Raw genomic sequence first — 23,556 nt, forward strand, 5'->3', positions numbered from 1 at the left:
AATTTCTATTCAGACAGACCCATCTATTATACCACACAAGGGGAGAAATATGTACTTCAATCCTCGGCAGCTCTTGAACTGTAAGGACGTCATATTTTGATTTTGACTTTTCTTCCTTTTTCTTATTTTTTCTTGAGGCTTCCTTTTGCTCAGGCTCACCACCGTGTGATACTTTAGACTAGAACAACAACATAAAAAAATCAAAAATCAATGTTTTTTAGGACATTCAATGGAATGTTTCATTCCATGTGTCAGAGCAAAAGTAAGATTCCAAGTCGTATATCTACATGGCAGCTTTATTCAGAGTTCGGCTCCTCATTCACTATTTTTCAAAGAGCCAACATTCAGGAGAATATATCTGAAGGAAAAAAATCCTGTTAAAAGAATTGTCGCGTTCAGTGTTTTGAAAGTGGTAGATTTGGCCATAACCCAGTTTTCAGTCTGAGGAGCCCATGTGAATAATTCTACTAATTCCGACCTCCAGTGCTTTCATAATTCAGGTGTGCCGTTTCTATCCGCAAGGCCCAGTGGGTGCTAACACGGGCTGCACATCAGAGCATCGGGCCCATGCCAGATGTCCTGAACCTGACCTCACCACTCCTCCCCTCCCCAGCGCCGGCCTTCCCATCAGGTCCAACGCGCCTCAGGGCCTTCGCATTCACTCTCAAACCTGGGTCTACGATAGGACGCTGCCCTCATTTCAGCTGCAGTCATCTTGTCTCGGTCTAGCCTCTCCCTCTCCATCCTCTTTGGAGCATTAATCACTGTCTGGCAGGTTCTGCAGCTCTCTGCATGTCACCAGTCTCTCTGCACCAGAATGGGGCTCTAGGAGGCAAGGCCTTTGTATGTTTGGGGCCCTGCTTTATTCCCTTATCCTTAAGAGCTAAAAGCCTCCGTGACCACAAAAAAGTGTTTATCTACTGAACTAGAGGGGCTGTCCATGACATTTTAAGTGAAAAAGGCAACTTTTAATGTGTATAAAATGACCCCATTTTTGTAAAAAAAAAAAGTAAAAAACAAAAAAACTTAAAAAACAAAACAAACCTATGTGTTTATGTTTTCAGGACTCTTGAGGTAGGATATAACCAGATTGTTAATACAGGCTTCCCTGAGGAGTGGGCACCAAAGGGGTGTGAAAAAGATGACTTTTTCCATAATTAGATGCTTGTAGTATGACATTTGTTATCTCGATAATAAAAATTTACAACACTTGGACCGGACATCATCAAAATGGCGGCGTGAGGTGAGCCTCTGTAAAGCTCCCCTGGAATTTACAACTAATCGAACAACTATAACTCCACAAAGGACTCCCTGCACAGCGGACACGCAAGACGAAGAGGCCCACTACTGAATTCACCTAAAGGTGGGCGAATCGTGCGAGCGGGGGAGGAGGGAAGGGAGAAGTGCGGAGACTGAGCCGCGCTGTCGGGCGAAGGACGCAGACCTAGCTCGGTGCTCCGAGCTCGCTGCATCCCAGAACTACCGCAGCTGCGGGAGAGGGAAGAAGTCGGACTGCTAGGGCTCCGCTTATGGCCTACGGCTGAGACCTCGGAGCAAAGACTGAGGGAAGAAGGCTGAAAACGGTGGTTTAAGCCCTCACTGCTGCAGAGAATGGAAGCCTTAGGCACTGAGACTAGCCACCCCCTCCCTCCCCTCCCAGAGCTCGCCCCGCTCCCACCTGCCCGGTGCTAGAAGTGGAACAGTAGCAGTGTCAGATCAAAAGAACAGAATATTTACAGTTCGAGAACTGTGGACCGCAGACATAGATTCGCAGCCCAACTAGTTCTGGCAAAGAGGAAGGAGCTGTGGAAGCAGGACCGGCTGTGGTGGTGGTGGTCGCCGCCATTGCTCTGGGCCACCTCTCACAACCCACCCCGCCCCTGGCCCCACCTATCTGGGCGGATCCCTGCAGGAGTAAACAGAACTGCTAAAACATACCGGCTCTGAATCTGAGGCAGGAAGAGCTTTGGAATTTCAAAAGCTCTCCACATCCCCACACGGACACTGTGCTCTGTGACCCGGGTGAACTATTAACAGAGGAAAGCCCATCTCCCAGGGAATCCCCCATTGTGTGAGAAGCTGGAATAGTGCAGAGAAAATATAGCACTACAGTGTGAGAGAGAAAAAAAAGGCTGCAGTCATAGAGAAAATAAAACATTCTACCAACAAGTACTGGAAAACACAAGAAAGACCTCTTCCTATCAACCCGTTGCAGAAGCCATTCCAGTAGATGTCTAGGAAGAGAAATAATAAATCAGTAATTGCCATGAATAACCAAGGCAACAAGACAGTTCAGAAAGAAAGTGAAAAGTCTCCAGAAAAGGAACTTGAAGATATGGAAATATGTGACTGAAATGACAGAGAATTCAAGATTGCAGTTCTGAAAAAACTCAACGAGATGCAAGAAAACACAGAAAGGCAGTTTAATGAACTCAGAAACACAATCAAAGAACAACATGAGCATTTTACGAAAGAGATTGAAATTTTAAAGAAGAACCAAATAGAATTTCTGGAGATTAAGAACTCAATAGAAGAAATTAAGAATGAAATAATCAGCTTAGGTAGTAGAGTTGACCAGATGGAGGAAAGAATCAGTGACATCGAAGATAGAAACCTGGAAATGACACAGATGGAAGAAGAAAGAGACTTGAGACTTAAAAGAAATGAAAGAACTCTACAAGAACTTTCTGACTCCATCAGAAAGAGCAATATAAGAATAATGGGGCATACCAGAAGGAGAAGAAAGAGAGAAGGGAACAGAGAATATAATTCAAACAAATTGTTGATGAGAACTTCCCAAACTTGGGGACAGAACTGGATCCTCGAATCCAAGAAGCAAATAGAACACCTAATTACCTCATCCCAACAGGCCTTCTCCAAGGCACATTGTATTGAAGCTGTCTAAAATCAACGAAAAAGAAAGAATCCTCAAGGGCGCCAGGGAAAAGAAGACGGTAACCTACAAAGGAAAGCCCATTAGATTATCATCAGATTTTTCAGCAGAAACTCTACAAGCCAGGAGGGAGTGGAACCAAATATTCAAACTATTGAAAGAGAGAAATTATGAGCCAAGAATAATGTAACCAGCAAAGATATCCTTTAGATATGAAGGAGGAATAAAGACCTTTCCAGACATACAGAAGCTGAGGGAATTTTCTAATACACGACCTGCACTACAAGAAATACTAAAGAAGGATATTCGACCACCATCAACAGGGACAATTTCTGGCAAGCAAAACATAAAAAGGGGGAGTGTAAAGGCCTGAACCGGAACATGGGAATGGAGACAGTAAGTGTGCTAAAGAAAATGGAATACTCTAAATATCAAACTTTCTTTTACGTAAACTTAAGGGTAATCACTCAAAAAAAATCCAGAACTGAAATATATACTGTAATAAAAGAAGAAACAGAGGGAAACATCATAGAATACCACCACACAGAAATAATAGACAACAACAAAAAGGCAAAGAAACAATGGAGACAGAGCCTTACCAGAAAAATAAAGATAGAATGACAGGAAATCCTCACCCTAAATGGAAATGGACTGAACTCACCAATAAAAAGGCACAGAGTAGCAGATTGGATCAAAAAATGAAACCCAACCATATGCTGTCTCCAAGAGACACAGCTCAGCTACAAGGACAAGCATAGACTCAATGTGAAAGGGTGGAAATTGACACTCTAAGCAAATGGTACCCAGAGAAAATCAGGTGTAGCCATAATGATATCTGATGAAACAGACTTCAGGGTGAAAAAGATAACAAGAGACAAAGATGGACATTTCATAATGGTAAAGGGGACTATACAACAAGAAGACATAACAGTCATCAATATTTATGCCCCCAATCAGGGAGCACCAAAATATACCAAGCAACTACTAACAGAACTAAAGGGAGAAATTGACCAAAACACAATTATACTAGGGGACTTAAATACATCATTGACAGCTATGGACAGATCATCCAAACAGAAAATAAATAATGAAATAGCAGCCCTAAGTGACACATTAGATGAAATGGACATAATTGACATTTATAGAGCACTTCATCCTAAGACATCAGACTATACATTCTTTTCTAGTGTACATGGAACATTCTCAAGGATAGACCATATATTGGGACATAAAATCAGCCTCAGCAAATTTAAGAAGATTGAAATCATACCAAGCATATTCTCTGATCACAAGGCTTTGAAATTGGATATCAACTGCAAAAAGAAAGCAGGAAAAACACAAATACATGGAGATTAAACAACATACTTTTAAAGAACGACTGGGTCAAAGAAGAAATTACAAGAGAGATCAAAAGATACATAGAAACAAATGACAATGAAAATACATCCTACCAAAATTTTTGGGATGCAGCGAAAGCAGTTTTAAGAGGAAAATTTATATCATCACAGGACTATCTCTAGAAACAAGAAAAATCCCAAATAAACAACTTCATGTTACACCTTCGAGAACTAGAAAAAGAATTAACAAGTGAAACCCAAGGTCAGCAGAAGAAAGGAAATAACAAAAATCAGAGCAGAACTAAATGAAATAGAGAACAAAAAGACAACAGAAAAAAATCAATGTGACAAAGGGCTGGTTCTTTGAAACGATTAACAAAATTGACAAACCGTTGGCTAGACTCACTAAGATAAAAAGAAAGAAGACACTAATTAACAAAATCAGAAATGAAAAAGGGGAAGTTATCACGGACACCACAGAAATACAAAGGATCATCCAAGAATACTATGAAGGACTATATGCCACCAAATTCACTAACCTAGAAGAAATGGACAAGTTCTTAGAAACATATAGCCTTCGTAGGCTGAACCATGAAGAACTGGAAAATCTAAACAGACTGATCACCAGTAACGAAATTGAATCAGTCATCCAAAACCTTCCCAAAAGCAAAAGTCCGGGACCAGATGGCTTCACTAGTGAATTCTACCAAACCTTCAAAGAGGATCTAATACCAATCCTGCTCAAACTCTTCCAAAAAATTGAAGAAGAGACAGTACTCCCTAACTCATTTTATGAGGCCAACATTTCCCCGATACCAAAACCTGGTAAGGACAACACAAAAAAACAAAACTACAGACCAATATCTCTGATGAATACAGATGCAAAAATCCTAAACAAAATTCTAGCAAATCGAATACAACAATACATCAAAAAGATTATTCATCACGACCAAGTGAGGTTCATCCCCGGGGCGCAAGGATGGTTCAACATCCGCAAATCCATCAATGTGATACATCACATAAACAAAATAAAGGACAACAATCATATGATTATATCAATTGATGCAGAAAAAGCATTTGACAAGATACAACATCCATTTATGATTCAAACACTTAATAAAATAGGTATAGAAGGAAAATACATTAACATAGTAAAGGCCATATATGACAAGCCCTCAGCTAATTTCATAATTAATGGTGAAAAACTGAAGCCCTCTGTTCTACATTCAGGAACACGACAAGGGCTGTCCCCTATCACCTCTGCTTTTCAACATAGTGTTGGAAGTCCTTGCCAGAGCAATCAGGCAAGAGAAAGAAATAAAAGGCATCCAAATTGGGAATGAAGAAGTTAAATTATCACTCTTTGCAGATGACATGAGGCTATATATAGAAAACCCTAAAGACTCCACCAAAAAGCTATTAGAAACAATCAACGAATACAGTAAAGTTGCTGGCTACAAAATCAACGTACAAAAGTCCATTGCATTCCTATATACTAACGATGAAATCTCAGAAAAATACAAAAAACAATTCCTTTTGCAATTGCAGCAAACAGAATAAAATACCTAGGAATAAACTTAACCAAGGATGTGAAGGACCTATATGCTGAAAACTAAAAGACATTTTTGAAAGAAATTGAAGAAGACACAAAGAAGTGGAAAGACATTTCGTGCTCATGGATTGGAAGAATCAACATAGTTAAAATGGCCATATTACCCAAAGCAATATAAAGATTTAATGCAATCCCCATCAAAATCCCAATTGCATTTTTTAAAAATAGAACAAAAAATCATCAGATTTGTTTGGAACCACAAAAGACCCCGAATAGCCAAAGCAATCTTAAGAACAAAGAACAATACTGGAGGTATCACACTCCCTGACTTTAGCTTGTACCTCGGGGCTACAATCATCAAAACAGCATGGCATTGGCAGAAAAACAGACACATAGACCAATGGAATAGAATTGAGAAACCAGAAATAAAACCACATAAATATGGACAGATCATTTTTGACAAAGCAGCTAAAAACATACAATGGAGGAAAGACAGCCTCTTCAATAAATGGTGCTGGGAGAATTGGATAGCCACGTGCAAAAGAATGAAACTGGACTGCTATCTGTCACCATGTACCAAAATTAATTCAAAATGGATCAAAGATTTAAGCATAAGACCTGACACAATAAACTGCATTGAAGAAAACATAGGTACTAAACTTATGGACCTTGGGTTCAAAGAGCATTTTATGAATTTGACTCCAAAGGCAAGGGAAGTAAAAGCTAAAATAAACGAATGGGACTATATAAAACTGAAAAGCTTCTGCACAGCAAAAGAAACCATCGACAAAATAAAGAGGCAACCAACTGAATGGGAGAAGATTTTTGTAAACAGTGCCTCCGATAAGGGGCTAATATCCAAAATATACAAGGAACTCATGATACTCAACAATAAAATAACAAACAACCCAATTGAAAAATGGGCAGATGACCTGAAGAGACATTTCTCCAAAGAGGACAGACAAATGGCAAATAGACATATGAAAACATGCTCAACATTACTCATCATCAGTGAAATGCAAATGAAAACCACAATGAGATATCACCTCACCCCAGTCAGAATGGCTATCATCAACAAGACAAATAGTAACAAGTGTTGGAGAGGCTGTGGAGAAAAAGGAACCCTCATACACTGTTGGTGGGAATGCAGACTGGTGCAGCCGTTATGGAAGGCAGTGTGGAGGTTCCTCAAAAAATTACGAATAGAATTACCTTAGGACCCAGCAATCCCTCTCCTGGGTATCTACCGAAAAAATCTGAAAACATTTATCCATAAAGACACGGGTGCTCCAATGTTCCTTACAGCTTTGTTTACGGTGGCCAAGACATGGAAACAACCAAAATATCCTTCGATAGATGAATGGATAAAGAAGTTGTGGTATATATACACAATGGAATATTATTCGGCGGTATATTTGGCGGTAAGAAAAGATGATATAGGAACATTTGTGACAACATGGATGGATCTTGAGAGTATAATGCTAAGCGAAATAAGTCAGATAGAAAAAGCAGAGAACCATATAATTTCACTGATATGGGGTATATAAACCAAAAACAACAAAAGAACAAGACAAACAAATGAGAAACAAAAACTCATAGACACAGACAATAGTTTAATGGTTACTGGAGGGTAAGGGGGGAAGGGGGTGGGAGATGGGGGTAAGAGGCACCAGATATATGGTGATGGAAGGAGAACTGACTCTGGGTGGTGAACACACAATGGGATTTATAGATGATGTAATACAGAATTGTACATCTGAAATCTATGTAATTTCACTAACAATTGTCACCCCAATAAATTAAAAAAAAAAAAATTACAACACCTAAAGTTTTAGAGGGAAAAGCCATTATGACTCTTATCATTCCCGCTGTGTACAATACAAAGCCGTGTGGGTTCTAAGATTATAGGAGATCTTCATTTTATTACTTTTTAAAGACTCTGGGAAAACAAAAAATCTGTTAAGTCTTAGTGTTAACTGCCTATTAGGGAAACCACTTTGGACAGCGACACTTTGGTGGCTGCAGCTAAAAATCAGCCAGATGCCTGCTGTGCAGCTGGAGCCCAGAAAACCCCGGAGCCCTGAGGATGGCGGTCTCCACATGCACTCAAAGAGGGGGGTCTTACCCACACCTCCTGTGTTCTCAGTAAGTGCACAGAGCTGTGGGGAACAGACACACATGTCGGGCCTCATGTAATTGTCGCCCACACATTTTCCCTAATCGACCGAGCATAAACACACAGCACCCATTTGTGCAGGATGGTCTGTGACACTTTGGAGATCAAAAACTATCTTTATATCCAAAAAGATCACACAGAAATTACAACCATATTTCAACCTAAAGTACACGAGCCATCACTGTGAAAATAAAGAACAAAAATCTAGATCAATGAAAAAGGCTCTCCAAGAAAGATAATAATCTAAGAATTATTAAAAATGATAGCTTAAAATGATTTGAATTGAAAGGAAAAAATTCTGCAATGCTATCTTATAGTACATAAGTTGCAATTAACCAACAATCAGTGACATATACCAAATGACCACAAAAATGTGGAATTCAATTATTGTGCTACTAGTACCCTAGTAGGTAAAAACAATTTAAATTCACTGGACAAAAGACTGGGGGAAAATGCAGCACTTTACACATCAGAGCATAAACTTCTGCCAGCATCTCTCCTTCAAACCATCCAAAATGGCCCACAGCTATTTTAAGACTACAGCTCTAAAATGTACATCCTCACTCAAAGCTACCACTTGTACTCCTTGACTGAAGCCCTATTCTTTTTTCAAGGTCCATGCACAACCAATTCAGACTGTTGTCCACAGTACAGTAGAAACACTTTCAGTCAGGACTAGAGAAAAAAATAAAAGACTATCTAGCAGGATAGGAGATGCACACTATCCAAACGTGAGGCATACCTTTATAGTAGGATGGACAACGGGTTTCTTTCTGTTGTAGGAAGGATCCGAGGACAAAACTTGAGAAGCTGATATGCTACCATTTTTAGGATCTGCTGATGAAGCAACCATCTTTATGTTTCTCATGGAAGTGACATTTCTAGGGGCTGGTGACGGTTCTGTAGGTAAGGTCTGCCGGACAACATAACCCATTGGCGTCCAGGATAACTCTGCTCAGAGATAACCACAATTGCGAACAGTCTCAACAGTAAATAGAAACGCCTTAGTATTTCCAAACATGCATCACGTGAGGTAATTACTCAGGGCATAATTAAATTTAGGTTGTTGTTCAAAACATCCTTGGAAAGTACTGTATTCACAAAACTTGTGTTTCCCCTTGGAACACACATGCTGAATTAAGGTTAACTGATTTTCCCAGAAATTAGCTTTCACTTAGGGGTGTGAGTGTGTAGACAAACAACAGTTTCAGTTCGAAAAACAATCCACAATTAGGTCCACGTGGTAAACATTCTGAACTTACGAACTAAAGATCACATTTTGGCCCTACTAACCTGGATGTGTACCTTTAACAGCAGAAGTCAAAGGTCACTAGACTTCAGCTATCCCAATAACTAGAAATTTCTTTCTTTTTAGAACACAGCATAAGCACAGCCACACTACTCCTTAGGTGCCCATGAAACTATATACAGACAAAACAAAAGGACATGGGCAGGTCATGTCAGCAGCCTATAGCTACCGCAGAGGGTGAGACAGACTGTTGTCAGCACAGAGTTACACATCCTTAGAGTAGTCTCTAAAGTGAAGATCTTTGTACCAAACATGAGAACGCAAAACAAAACACACCTGTGAAAAAATTCGGAATAATTCTATAAAAACGTCTTCTATTAGAACAAGGTACTCCTTATTAGTTTAGTTTTAGACAAGTTATTTTTCATAAAAATGCTATGTTAACATGTAATGGGTTTATTTATTATTGTTACGTTTAAGTGAATTCATAAGTATTTTTAAATTTTCTCAGCTTTAACATAAAATATTGCAAATACTGACAGTTGGCCAAATAAACAGAAGCTCTGTGGGCTCTTTTTTAAAGGTATTAAAAGGTCCTGATACCAAAACCTTTGAGAACCTCTAGTATAGATAATACTTACAGAAGCAGTCATTTCTGAGTTGATAAACCGTACCAGTGAATTGGACACACATTTCACTTAGAATTCTTTGCTATCTCACACTCCCTGACACATGTGGGATCCGTTTACTTACTTTAATCTTCTAACAACAATGTCAGTTTATCAGCAACCCTTCAGCTGCCTTAAAGGAGGTTTTACGACAAAAACATTTGTTGCACTAGACTAAAAATGAACTTAGAAAATAGATGATTGATTTTTAAAAATATTATTTGGCAGCCACTCTTACCTCTTGTACATGAAGAGGGATTGGTAGTAGCATTATCAGTTACAGAGTCAGTTGGATTATTATTTTTCACCACTATTTCACCCTAAAAAGCAAACCAGTTATTTTCTTACTATTTCAAATGGAAAGTAATCATTTAATTTTTAAAATAGGTTCCCTTGCCATTCTTAAAATCTGCAAAATATATGCTAATTAAAAATTCCAAATACCTAAGTGCAGAATGTGAAGTTAAATTACTTCCTTCTGCCAAATCTCTCTCCCTAGAAGAACCACCCACTGTCAACAGCTTAGCCAGCATCTCCCTGCTTCACTGCCCAGGAGATAAACACTTTTATATGGATCCCAATAATGGGTTCATACCACACATACCATGCAACCTTTAAAAGATCAACATACCACAGACAACTTTCGCATCAGCACAGATGCACCAATAGCGATCCTGAAACCCCAGTGCCCCCATGTGGATGTGAAAGCATCGTTTACCAAGCCTACACACTGAAGTCCCAAAAGTACTTCAAAACATCCACAAAGACAACAAATAGAAGCCTTGTGATACGCTACCATTCGCATGGAAAACGAGGCCCGAATGACACTGGGTGAGGGGTGAATGGGTACATTAAGAGACACCTCAAAGTAACTGACAGCACTGAAAGTAAAAGGAAATCTATAAATTCAAATTTGAATGGATTTAAAATAAATTCTAAAGCCGATATGCTTCACATATTTACCCATTTTTCCATTTCATTACATCTGAGGCCAGTAATAAAAAATAAAATTATTAAAACACAGCTTGTTCTTTTAATAAATGTAACTTTTATGCTCAGCAAGGCCAATGGCAGTGGCTTACATATTCAAAAATGGTTAAGCCGATTATACACATCAATATCAAAGACCCAATGCAACCGTTATGTTTTCAAAGAGTATTTAATGACATGGAGAAAATGACAAAAACATCTTAAAACTTTAAATCTGTACATATGTATAATCCCCAACATGTACAATTCCCACAATGTATCATTAACGAAAGATGAGGTGTTAAATATGGTTTTCTCTTGGTTATACAACATCAGACAATTATATTTTCTTTTTTTCTTAATATTTTTTTGTGTTTGTGTATCCAAAGATACTACTAGTATGACCAGGAAATAAAATTTTCTTTTAAAGAGAAAATGAAAAAAAACTGCACACACAATTCAAGAGTGTTAATATGTAATAAGGCAACGAGCAGGTACCTCTCCTCACATAGCGCGATGTACCTTACTTCACATCCACATACACAGCACTCACCTCTAACAGTGACCAGGACAAAGTGTCAGTCACGCTCCGCCTGCCCCACCTACCTGTCCCACCCACTCTACCTATGACCAAGTCACCGAGCCCCTCGACTGCTCAGTGATCCTCCATACCCTGCGGGGGCCCAGAGTACACTGTGATTTTTCCACACACAAATCAGCCTTACTTGTCACAGCCCATAGTATGACAGCCTAAGGGTCACGGCGTGGGAGGGAATGGCCCATCTCTTGCAGACAATAGGCTACCACCATCCAGTCTTCGGGCTTTAGTGTCCAAGCACTCAAGACGAGTGCTAGGACGAGAAATGGAAATCCCCTCTCCATTCAGAAGGTAAACAACTGGGTGAGCTCTGTTTTCTTCTAGCTTCTTCTTCCTCCTTGACCCACACTGGATGTGCCCTATTCTACCTTTATTGGAAATTTGTCAGAAGTGATTTTAGGATGAGTAACCCATTAACTTTTTTCCTGGAAGTCTCAAATCAATCTGTATGAGAGGAAAATGTCTCGATTTGATGGACTAAAGCTTTTGAGATCAAATGGTGAATATAATGTAATTTAAAATTACTAAGAAATCCAAAACACTAATTCAAAAAAACATATGTACCACAATGTTCACTGCAGCGCTATTTACAATAGCCAAGGTGTGGAAGCAACCTAAGTGCCCATCCATAGATGACTGGATAAAGATGACACATAAAAGGTCTGACAATTAAGTTCACGAATTTGTTGTAATGATGTTGCTAACATTTTTTTGATACCACAGGGATTATGCATTATCAATTTGTACCAACTGGACAAACAAGTAACCAAGTTTACTATTTGGAAGTGCTGAAAAGGCTGCGTGAAAAAGTTAGACGACCTGAACTTTTCGCCAATGATTCATGGTTCTTGCATCACGACAATGCACCAGCTCACACGGCACTGTGTGTGAGGGAGTTTTTAGCCAGTAAAGAAATAACTGTATTGGAACACTCTCCTTACTCACGTGATCTGGCCCCCAATGACTTCTTTCTTTATCCAAAGATAAAGGAAATATTAAAAGGAAGACATTTTGATGACATTCAGGACATCAAGGATAATATGACGACAGGTCTAATGGCCATTCCAGAAAAAGAGCTCCAAAATTGCTTGGAAGGGTGGACTAGGCCCTGGCATCAGTGCATAGTTTACCAAGGGGGAGTACTTCAAAGGTGACTGTAGTGATATTTAGCAATGAGGTATGGAGCACTTTTTTTAGGATGAGTTCATGAACTTAATTGTCAGACCTTGTATATACAATGGAATATTACTCAGCCATTAAAAAGAATGAAAACTTACCATTTGGAACAACATGGATGGACCTAAAGGGTATTATACTAAGTGAAATAAGTCAGACTGAGAAAGACAAATATCGTATGAGCTCACTTGTATGTGGAATCTAAAGAACAAAATAAACGAGCAAACAAAACAGAAACAGACACACAGAAAACAAATTGATGTTTGTCAGAGGGGAGAGGGGTTGGATGATTGGGTGAAAAAGGTGAAGGGATTACGAATACAAATTGGTAGTTACAAAATAGTCACAGGCATGTGAAGTACAGCATAGGGAATATAGTCAGTAAGATTGTAATAACTATGTATAGTGCCAGATGGGTACTGGACTAGTTAGGTGGATCACTTCATAAGTTATAAAAATGTCTAACCACTATGCTGTACACCTGAAACTAATATAATCTTGAATGTCAACTGTAGAAACTGAAAAAAATAATTTTAAAAAATAAAATTACTAAGCAACAAACTGAATGTACTTACTGCAATTACTTTAGCTGAATCTGCTGTATCATTAATGAGAGGTACAGATAAAAAGCCTGAAAAAATCGGAAATTACACTATACAAGTTTAAATATTACTATTTGATTAAATAAAATCTTTTTGTTTGTATTGAAAAAAGTGCTGTCAGAACACAATACTAGAAGTGAGGTGTTTGCAATGGGCTAAGAGGCAGGACTCATGCTAGAATCTTCTTCTGACACACTACGCTACCTTTTAGCTACCAGATAAAAGTAAAGTGTATTACTGTGTTTCCCCGAAAATAAGACCTAACCGGAAAATAAGCCCTACCATGACCTTTCAGGATGACATCCCCTGAACATTAGCCCTAATGTGTCTTTTGGAGTAAACCTTAATATAAGACCCAGTCTTATTTTCAGGGAAACACGGTTGGTGATTCTTTGAAAAGAATATCTGCACTAGGTGTCACAGCCTCACTGTCAACAGTTCACACAACAGAAAAGAAGAGTTCGGAAACAAAGGGAAGGAGTCTGCACTCACCTCTGCTAACACTGCTGCGGGTTTCACCACTTCTCTTGTAAGAGAAGTGTCTGTAGAGACGGAGCGCAATGGCCCCCACTTAGGTTGTTTTGGTGTCTCTACTATCGCATTGTTCTCTGCACCCTGTAGTTCAGGAAAATCCAACCTGGAAAATTCAAACTCAGGTTTGGAGGCAGGTCCACTTTTTTCAATGATTCTGGATTTCTTGCCTGTTCGTTTATGATAACCATCTGTATGTACAGAATTAAAAGTAGGGGGAAAATTTAGATGTTTGATTGGTAGTCACATTTAAATTACAGAGTAGAAAAATCTATCACCATTGATACAAGACATGTTATTGTCCCAACAGCTTTTGCTATAACTTTTGCTAGTGTTGCTTTATGTGTAACAGTGTAAACATACATGACCAAAAGTGGCAATCACTCTGGTTCGGCCACCAAGCAAGAAAACCAAAACATTCTGCAAATTTTTGGCGTAATTCTAACATCGATAAATAGTTACCTTAACCTGATTGTGCAGCTGGGCATTTTATTATTCTTAAAATACATTTTAGAATTTTGCAAATTTAAAGAGATGCTAACAAATTTCCTTTAAGTACGAAATTTTCCCTATTTTAGTTTGCTGGAATAAACTGGAGGGAAGAAGGTAGAACTGAACTTATAACCTGTCTCTCATCTTTCTCAAATGCAAATGAAGGTTGCAATGTAGGTTGCAAAGTGGTAAAGCCCCATATTTAATTATAAGGTCAGAAATATTATAGTTAACTGTTCAACTTTCCTTTCACCTTTCCATGTACCAGATGGTTTACAAGTCAAGTTAACCCAAAGAGAAAAATTGAAATACCAAGTAACCTGTATTATACCTGTAAATGAATGATAGATCTTTCCCAGTGAGTACACCATTACAAAGTTTTAAGCCATTATAAAAATAGAGGATGGCTGTAATCAAACTGCACTTGTAAATGAATTACAGGCAAAAAACAAGACACCATGTAGAATCACTAACTTTTAGCCACAGACCAGAATGGTAGTTTTCAAGCCCAGAGCAGACATGATTTCTGGCACAAATAACTGGAAGCCTTACCAATAATATTATAAATAGTCAATTAATACACGTTTTGTGTATCATCTGTACTATATACTGTATTCTTACAATAAAGTGAGAAAAAAATGTTAAGAAAATCATAAGATTCATCTAAGTTTTTTCAAATTGTCCCAAATCTTCAAAAAATTTCCAATACATTTATCAAAAAAAAAAGAAAATCCATGTATAAGTGGACCGTGCAGTTCAAGGGTCAACTACTCCACTATTTAAAAAGGCTGAAAGTTGCAAAATTTTAAGTATTCACAACAGAACTCGATGTCCTCTGAGTAAACCATACTGCTCCAGGTTTGGCATTGTTTAGGACAGAATTGAAATCACACACTGTCGCACCTATTAAGAAGTATTCCAACAGAATACCAGAGAAGCTGTGTCAGAAACGAACATGGACACTAGGGATGTGCTTGTGATCAGCTTTAACTTATGGACAGGTTTTGCGGAGTGTGGTCATGGCCTACTTGCTATGTGAGTTTAGAAAAGTTCTTGTGTAAAACAAGGTAATAATACATTAAGGGCACATCACAGAGCCCACACACAACAGGTCTCCATTCCAGGAAGAAAGGCCTCCAGGATCCCCCAGGAAGTCTTATGGCCTCAGCTTTTCACAATAAACAGGCCCACAGAAACAGCTATTCAAACAACAGTAAGGCTTCTGGAGTAGGCTGACAGAACACTATAGAGTTTGTTATCTTTACCTGATTTCAAATTAGTGCCAGCATGAATGGACACATGTGAACCTTTTATTGATTTTATATCAGATGATATAGTTCCATCAGCTTTCTTAGAGTCAAACTTTTGCTCATCATATATTTTTTTCTGCAGAAAAGATGAAAAAGTAACATGAATTAAGAAAACTATAGTTAACCCTTGAATAATAAGGGGGTTAGGGGCACCCCCACCCCTGCACAGTAGATAATCTGCATATATATAAGTTTGACTCCCCAAAAACTTAACTGCTAACAGCTTACTGTTAACTGGAAGACTTACCAATAATATAAACAATCAATTAACACATATTTTGTATATTACATGTATTATATACTGTATTCTTACAATAAAGTGAGCTAGAGAAAAGAAACTGTTATTAAGAAAATCACAAGGTTCATCTGCAAGTTTTTTCAAATTGTCCCAAATCTCTAAAAGAATTTCCAACATATTTATCAAAAAAAAATCTATGTATAAGTGGATCCATGCAGTTTAAGAGTCAATTATTCCACTATTAAAAAAGGCTGAAAGTTGCAAATTTTTAAGTATTCACAACTCAACCATTTAAAAAAAAGACCAAAACAATTCTTAAATACCACAAAAAGATGTGATACTTGAGTATCATGCCATAAATTGACCAGTTCTTTACATTTTAAATGCTAAAGTGACCAACAAAACCATAGCACTTACTGACCTTAAACAGAGCTTTCGTATCTTGAGAGAGAGGGAACACGTGCTCATACCGCGGCTTCACTGTCTGGAAACTTCGGTAACAACTGGGTTGGTTGTAATCATGCTGGGAACTAGGTACCAGGCAAATATTTTGTGCTGACTCCGCAGTGTAAGGAGAATAGGTGTCTGGACAAAGAGCCATCTCGGAAGGTAAATACTGAGGTTGAGATGTTGAAGCTCCAAAGGCCGTATCTTCAGGATAGAATTTCTGCCTAAATAAAAAGGATACATTTTAGTTACAGATTTCATACCACAAACCAAGGAGCTTAATATTTTATAATAAAAAATTTTAAACTTTTATTATTCTTGAGGTCATTTATTCTACACTGAAATAGCTCTAATAAAACGTCTGAGCATTTCTTTCTTAATCTGCAAAGACATCTTTAACCCGCAAAGACAGATGCTGACCTAGTTCTATTTTTTCACTACAGAGCTGGACCATCCCTGACAGGACACTATTACAATTAGCATCAAGAAAGCCCGAGGATTCCCCAGAAGCTTTTCAACTCTCAAGATGTCAAAATTTGAGAAAGTTTCATTCAGCGACCCTGGCCAAAAGGGCCATCGAGATCATTCTCTCTACAGAGGGGGCTTTTACAAAGGCCCCCAGCATCCAAATCCAACCTCCGTCTCGACAACCTGCAGGGCCTGCCTCCTGGGGCCTCTGGTTGCCCCGACATCCTGCTGCAGCCCTTTCCCTGCTCCACGCCCACCACATCCCATGCTCTGCTGACGTGCAGGGCCCAAGCTGCAAAGGGGACACTGCGAGCACAGTGGCCTGCGAACTACATACCCATCTGACGAGATGGACACCACCTGTGAACACTGCTATAGCTTCAATTTGTTTGAGCTGCTAGGCTAAGCGAAAATACAACTTAACAATGATTTTTTAGCAATCAATATACGGCCAGAGGAGTCAACAATTTTGCAATGAAAGCTGATACACTGACAAAATGCTAAAGAGCTGAGTTAAAATACAAATCACAACGTTTTCATTCCTACAAAAAAGCACCAGCAGGTGTTTCTGTGAATTTCCACAGCGGAAAATTTTCTGGTAGCAAATCAATGAAATCCCAAAGTATCCTGGTCCATTGAAAAGCAGGAAAATTCAAAGCTATTGATGGAACATCCTAAATTATATTCTAACTGTGTAACTGTCAGAAGATATGGGCAAGCACCCTTATTAGAAGTCGTATTTCTACTCTGCTGCCAAGTAAGAGCCTGCACCGAAGGAGAAAAACTCTCTGTACGGGCTAGACCTAGAACACACTCATGAGGATGTTCACTGCTCTCGCTCCCATGGAGTAATCACAGACTGCCTTTTATCGCTGCTTATTAACTCATGATATTTTATAAGAAGTTTAGATCTTGGAAGATCTTTTACTTATTGGCAATTTATTCTAGTAATGAAATATACCTAATTAAAAACCAAACAAACCCCCTTTTATTGACCTTTTTCTGCCCCACAGAACACCTGACTAGTGCTGCTCTTTGTAAAGACGGAGACTCAAAGCTTCATACCGACTCCCTAGAAGCTAACCCTAGATGTGACTTCCAATTTATTTCATTTGATGCTCAGAAAATCTAATGGGGTCAGATGAAAGTGAAAAGAATCTTCACAGGAGAAGATGGGCAAGGAAGATGGGTTGATAAGACTATCCCAAGTCCAAAAAAATGCATAAATGAAATTTAGATGAAGAAGAAAAGGGGGACAGATCCAGTAATGGTTTTGAAGGCTGCTGTCATCCAGAAAATTATCACCCATGAGTCAGCAGACCTTGGTTTGGGTCCTGGCTCTATCACATATCCACTTTGGACATGTCACCACTGGTCCTTCTTCCTCTGGAAGTTGGTATTTTTCCTTTCCATCCAAGGCAAATACAATTACATGTAGAGAACAACATATAATATAAAATGTCACAGAGACAACCCACAGCATCTGCTGGGGCTCCAAATGGCTTGTCTGTAAAATCCCGTTGCCACGAACCACTGACGACTCCTAACCACATACCACAACCTCCTTTATGCCTACCGTCTCACCCTGCACCCACCTTTGGTATCAGTCACTCATCTCCACTGTGTATTCATGCGATACCCACCAACCCCTTTACTCCAGGTCCTCTTGCCCCATCCCTACCAATGGTCCCCAAGTCTCCTATGACCTCCTTCCTGCCACGCCCAGTTGCCTGTTTGGCATGGCATCTGGGCCTGACTTTTCTGGCATGGCTGGGCCTGACTCTTCTCAATCACTTGAAAAGCCCCACTGGCCTGCACTTGAAAGCCCTGCCCTCCCCTCGCCCTTGCTCACCTCCCACAGGCTCCTCCAGGGCATTACCTCTGCTACACTCTCCCTGCCTCACCTGCAAACTCACTGAGTCCAAACCTCTCATCGTTCTGCTCGGGATTTCACATATATTCTTTCAAGCCAGTACCTTCATCATGTCCAGCCCTTTAACTCCAACTTATGTGTCATTTCTACTTGATAGTTCACTTTTTGCCCCATCTGGCACATATAAGTCCAAAACTTAACATTTGGTCCCCAAACCAAACCCACTTCCAACTTGTGTTCTCATGAATGACCCTATGATACTTTCTATGTATTCAACTGGAAACTGCTGTCGCACTTTTCCCACAGAAACACATACATGGACAATCATGAACTCCTCTGTTCTAGCAGCGGGTCTCTATGTATTTGTTTCTCTACTTCCAGTGCCTGGAACCCAGTCAAAGCCTTCAAGCCCCTCTCCTTAAGTTCAAACCAGAATACGGGAGTAAGCCCAAAGCTCCCTATTTTGTAACTAGCAAACCTCAACTTTTAGCTGTACTATGCAGGCTTTTAACTGACTAATGGCATCCCCTTAACAATGAGAACTTACTCCTCTACTGTCTCCCCAACACTCTTTCACCTGGTCGCCTCAGCCAGGCCAGGACCTGTCAGGGATCCAGCCACTCCTCCACCCACCAAACTAATCTGAGCCATACTCCGTCAGGACTGTAGTTCTCATAGCTGAGAGCTTCCAACTTAAAAGCATCCATCTATGCATTGTGACATTTCACAGTCTACCAAAAGATGCTGAAAATGCTCAACTGATTCTTGCCAACAGCAATACAGCAGCTTTGAGGACTACAACTGAATTCAGGTCAGAAGAAGTGAATGCTAATTCTGGTTCTGGTGCTACCCATCTTAATAAATTTGGACAAGCAATTCTAAACTGTTTCTCAGGTGGAAAAATAACAGTACACCTCCTATCGACCTCATGGATGTGGCAAGCATTAAAGAAATGAACATATATAATATCCAAACTAAATGCAAGAAACAAAGAACCTATTTTGTTTCGCATAGCTTCTATTTGTTCATTGCACCAGTAAATAATCAGTACTTTCCAAACATAGGCAATTCTAGATACCAGAATACTTCTACTGATATTTGCTTCGTCTATAACATAAATCTGGAGATTGGTACACTCTCTTTCATCTCTATCAGTTCAAGTCTATATATATAAGACCAACAAAAAGAGTACAGCTCAGCTCATGAGACAGTCTTTCCCCTTAGCATGTAGCATTTTCCATATAGTAGCCTTTCAATAATTAACCCCAAATGAATAAATGCAGTCCCTTTGAGTGCACTGTTAAGAGTCACTGGAGGCAGACAGATTCTGTAAAAGGTTACTCCCCTCCTTTAAGGGGACAGACAGAATTAGGTTTCTACAGAGGAACAAATAGTAAAGAAGAAAACGCTACTCTCTTTTTTTCATGGCAGCAAGAGATCTCTATTTAAACGGAATCTAACTAGAGCAATGCACTTCTTAATCTCCATTAGAACAGACTAGATAATCAGTTCTCAGCTACGTAGTCTCCCCATTTCATCCCAACTTTAAAGGCTCTTGTTATAACCCTGCCCCTTTGTCCTTAATTGTTTTCTTGCCAGTCAGGAATATTGTCAGGCAATCTTTTCCTTGGTTATAAACTATTAAAAACAAAATCAAAGCTGAAAAGGATAAGGGGGTAAGCAAAGTAATTTTAAATTTCAGCACTGCGCATCCTTGAGCCTCTGATTTGTCTCAATTCATGTTACTGCCAGAACATTGCTTTGCTATATGTTTTCCACCTTTATTTTGAGTTACTAGAATCTCACCCAGCAGTTGGCTCAGAGTCCTTATTACTGAGATGTATTTTGTATTTTATTATGTAAATCACCCAAGATAGAGAAGAACTCAAATGAGACCAGTGCTAACATCCCTTTTAGAAAGGATGAAATTACAGTGGAAAACTTGCGTATTCCTACCAAAGGCCTTCACACATACAGGCTGGACTTCAGCTTTTGTCCAAAAATACAACTTTCAATATTTCCTAAATTACCAGACAACTCGATGATTTTCTTATTCATGTAATTACCAGACAACTCAATGATTTTCTTATTCATGAATAGGATGATTTCTTATTCATGTTCTTGTAAATAAACTTGTAGAATTTATATGAAGTATAAATTACTTTCTTATTTTGCCCCTCCCCCTGGTTTTTAAGCCATTGCTTCTCAGTCTAGCTGCAGGGCACAGCTCCCTGGCCCACGCTGGTATTGTAAGTCTTGCGGCCCGCGCCCCGCCCTCCCCCCACCCCCCCATCCCCCCCACCCCCCCCGCAGTTGGTCGCCGGTCGCTGGTGGGCAGGTGGTGGTTGGTGGACCGCTCACAGCAGCCCAGCCCACCGCAGCTCACACCGAGCTCTGCCTTCTCCACATCCCAGCTCCAGGGAGAGCCGTTGTTCACAGTCTTAGCTGTAGAGGGCGCAGCTCACTGGCCCATGTGGGAATCGAGCCAGCGACCTCGGCCTCGGTAGCAGGTTGCTCCAAGCGCCTGAGCCTCCCGGGAGGGCCCCCGAAATTATTTACTTTCAGTCACACCATGCAGACATTAAAAAAAAAACAAAAAAGAAAAAGAAAAGGAAACAAGTTTGACCCATATCAAAGGAACATAAAGACAAGGATTCTTTGATAGTGTAAAGGTGATTCACACTTTAAAAATAAATCTACAAGTAATCTACACAATTATGTGAAAGGTTTAACATTTATTTTTCTAAATTCAGCTAACATGGAAACTATTTTGTAAATACCTAAAGAATGTATCTTGAAAGGGATAAAGAAAATTTACAGAACATAAGCCTTATTTCAACTCAGATTTAGATGAATTTATAACCAAAATTTGTAGAAAACATCTCCATAGGACACATATAAAGCAAAATGATTGAAAGTAAAACCCAGCAATTTCCAAAGAATTATCCACTCAAAGAGGCAGCTAGTCCCCCATTCCTTCCCGAGCAAGATTTTTAAATATGAAACCCTAAAACAGAAGGGCATGCTGATTTATTTGGGCTTGTCTCTGCCCTATTTCCTCCCCACTCCTCCCTGCCATTTCATCTTCCATTAGATACAAGATATAGTTATAAATTGTATGCACAAACAAACCCTGAAACAGCATTTCATACTAAGAGATGCAATGCAGTCTCCACACTTTCTTTACCCAAAATAAATGAATGCGTATAGGCAAAGAAAAGGAGAGCTGAAGCTTCAGTTTTTGCTGCAGGACACACTTAAGTTATATTACTGGCTCAGACCCTTCTCGGCAAAGAAGTATCTTCTCTAGTCACTCTGAGAATTTGAATGTATTAGCTGCGGCATATTTTAAAGTCTAATCACCATTAAAGCCAAGAAACAAAGTCCTCTAGTAAGGTTAGAAGAATACATACTCAGGCACTTGTAATTCCTGAACACAAGGATAGTACGGGGTTGCACAGCTAGGGAACACGCCTGCTTCTGAAGATTCTAACCATGTCACACTGAGCCCAGCAAATTTGGGAACAAACGGCTTGACATCTGCTGACAACTTGATGCTCTGAGGAAAAAAAGGAGGTTTTAGCTACATACATTATGAGACCAACCAAACATCAACAAAAAACCCAAAGAGTTGCTCTGCTCCAGCAGGCCTGGGAAGGCTAATGCCGGCACTGTTGTTCAAATCTCTGCCTAGTAAAGACAAGCATTTGTTAACAATTTCTCCCTCAAATGCTTTTTTTTTTTTAACTAGAAAAAGCGGTCTACCAAATACTGAAGTGAAAAATAAGGACACTAATTAAAGTAAAATTCAACCTAGATCAGATACTTAGGAACACAACTGACAACGTTTCCTTAGCTTTTACTTGGAATTCAGGTACTTTTACTCCTCTCAGTGTAGTTAGGGTTAAACAAGCACCATAGAACTGTCGGTAGTCAAACATACCTACGGAATGCTTGCCTGTAGTACTCAAAACACATTGCGAAAGTTTACTTCCGTTGAATTTCTCAAGAAAGTTACACAAACCGTTTGCTTTTCACTCAGTGAACCACTAGGAGCTGTTTTATTGAAAAGCAAAAGGCGCTTTGCTAGAAAAATCTATCACCATGGACTTTGGATCTATCACCAAAGTCCTTGGACTTTGAAAGTCAAAAATTTGATTTTTGGTTTTTAGATACATTTATGAGATTTACTTTCACTGCCAACTCTAAGCGCCGTGTTTGATTCGCTTGAAAGCCGATTTATGCAACTGCTGGGGCTCCATCTAGTGGTTACGTTGCGCACGTCGAGCGGAGACTCCAGTTCCAGAAAACGCTGAACCAGCTACTACTTTAACAATTCTCTTCTGGCCATGAGTGAGGGGAGTTGGCGCAGCCCGTCCGCGGCATCGGCCCGGGGGACGGAGCGATGTCCCCTCGACAGCGTCCTTCCTCACCCCGGTAAGCCGCGGACGGTGTGGGTTCGCCTGGGGCCAGGGAGCCGGCCGCCCGCCCCGACGCCCCGCGTCGCCCCAGCCCTGTCGCGGCCCCACCTCTCCGGGGCGTCCGGAGCCGCCGTCCTCACCTCGCCTGCAGGCTCCCGCGGCGCCCCCGACGCCATGGCCCGCGGATCGGAGGGGGCCGGGCCCGGGAGGCCAGAAGCCGTCCCGTCTGCGGGCGGGGCAAGCGCAGAGCGCCCCACCGCACCGCTTTTCCGCCTTCCGAGTAGACGCCAGGAAGTGCGTCACAGAAACGCGCCCTGGCCCGCCGCGCTCCGGGGCGGAAGTAGGCGTCGCTGTGGCGGTGGCAGCTCAGGAGCAGGGCCTACGCGGAGGTGGCCGGAGGGGTGATCTTCTGGGCCGCTGACCGACTCCGCGTGTTCTAGTCTCCATTAAGGAAGTGGGAAAGCATTCGGGAATGCGAGTTGGCCAGACGCGGATAAGGGCTCCGCACGGGGTGGTGGGCCCCTGGAGCGGGGTTGGGCGACTTAGAAGTGCATAC

At 40.3% G+C, this 23,556-nt stretch overlaps 1 protein-coding gene across 8 annotated transcripts in view; it reads right to left on the minus strand.

Moving 5' to 3' along the window:
- SECISBP2 (SECIS binding protein 2) overlaps positions 1-23,297 on the minus strand; it is a 41,896-nt gene extending 18,599 nt beyond the window's left edge. For 3 of the 8 annotated variants that reach the window (XM_033123014.1, XM_033123015.1, XM_033123013.1), the window contains exons 1-8: positions 23,141-23,297; positions 21,993-22,138; positions 16,213-16,462; positions 15,509-15,629; positions 13,713-13,942; positions 10,114-10,195; positions 8,701-8,909; positions 20-178 (exon numbers count right to left, since the gene is read on the minus strand). In XM_033123014.1, the coding sequence (XP_032978905.1) occupies positions 20-178; positions 8,701-8,909; positions 10,114-10,195; positions 13,713-13,942; positions 15,509-15,629; positions 16,213-16,462; positions 21,993-22,138; positions 23,141-23,176 (1,233 nt within the window). In that variant the 5' untranslated portion in view covers positions 23,177-23,297. The remainder of the gene's footprint in view (positions 1-19; positions 179-8,700; positions 8,910-10,113; positions 10,196-13,712; positions 13,943-15,508; positions 15,630-16,212; positions 16,463-21,992; positions 22,139-23,140) is intronic. The other 5 variants (XM_033123017.1, XM_033123016.1, XM_033123020.1 and 2 more) reach the window with 3 other exon arrangements.
- Positions 23,298-23,556: the final 259 nt, after the last annotated feature.

The sequence above is a fragment of the Rhinolophus ferrumequinum genome, chromosome 12, assembly GCF_004115265.2.
Source record: "Rhinolophus ferrumequinum isolate MPI-CBG mRhiFer1 chromosome 12, mRhiFer1_v1.p, whole genome shotgun sequence".
In the NCBI taxonomy this organism is placed as follows: domain Eukaryota; kingdom Metazoa; phylum Chordata; class Mammalia; order Chiroptera; family Rhinolophidae; genus Rhinolophus; species Rhinolophus ferrumequinum.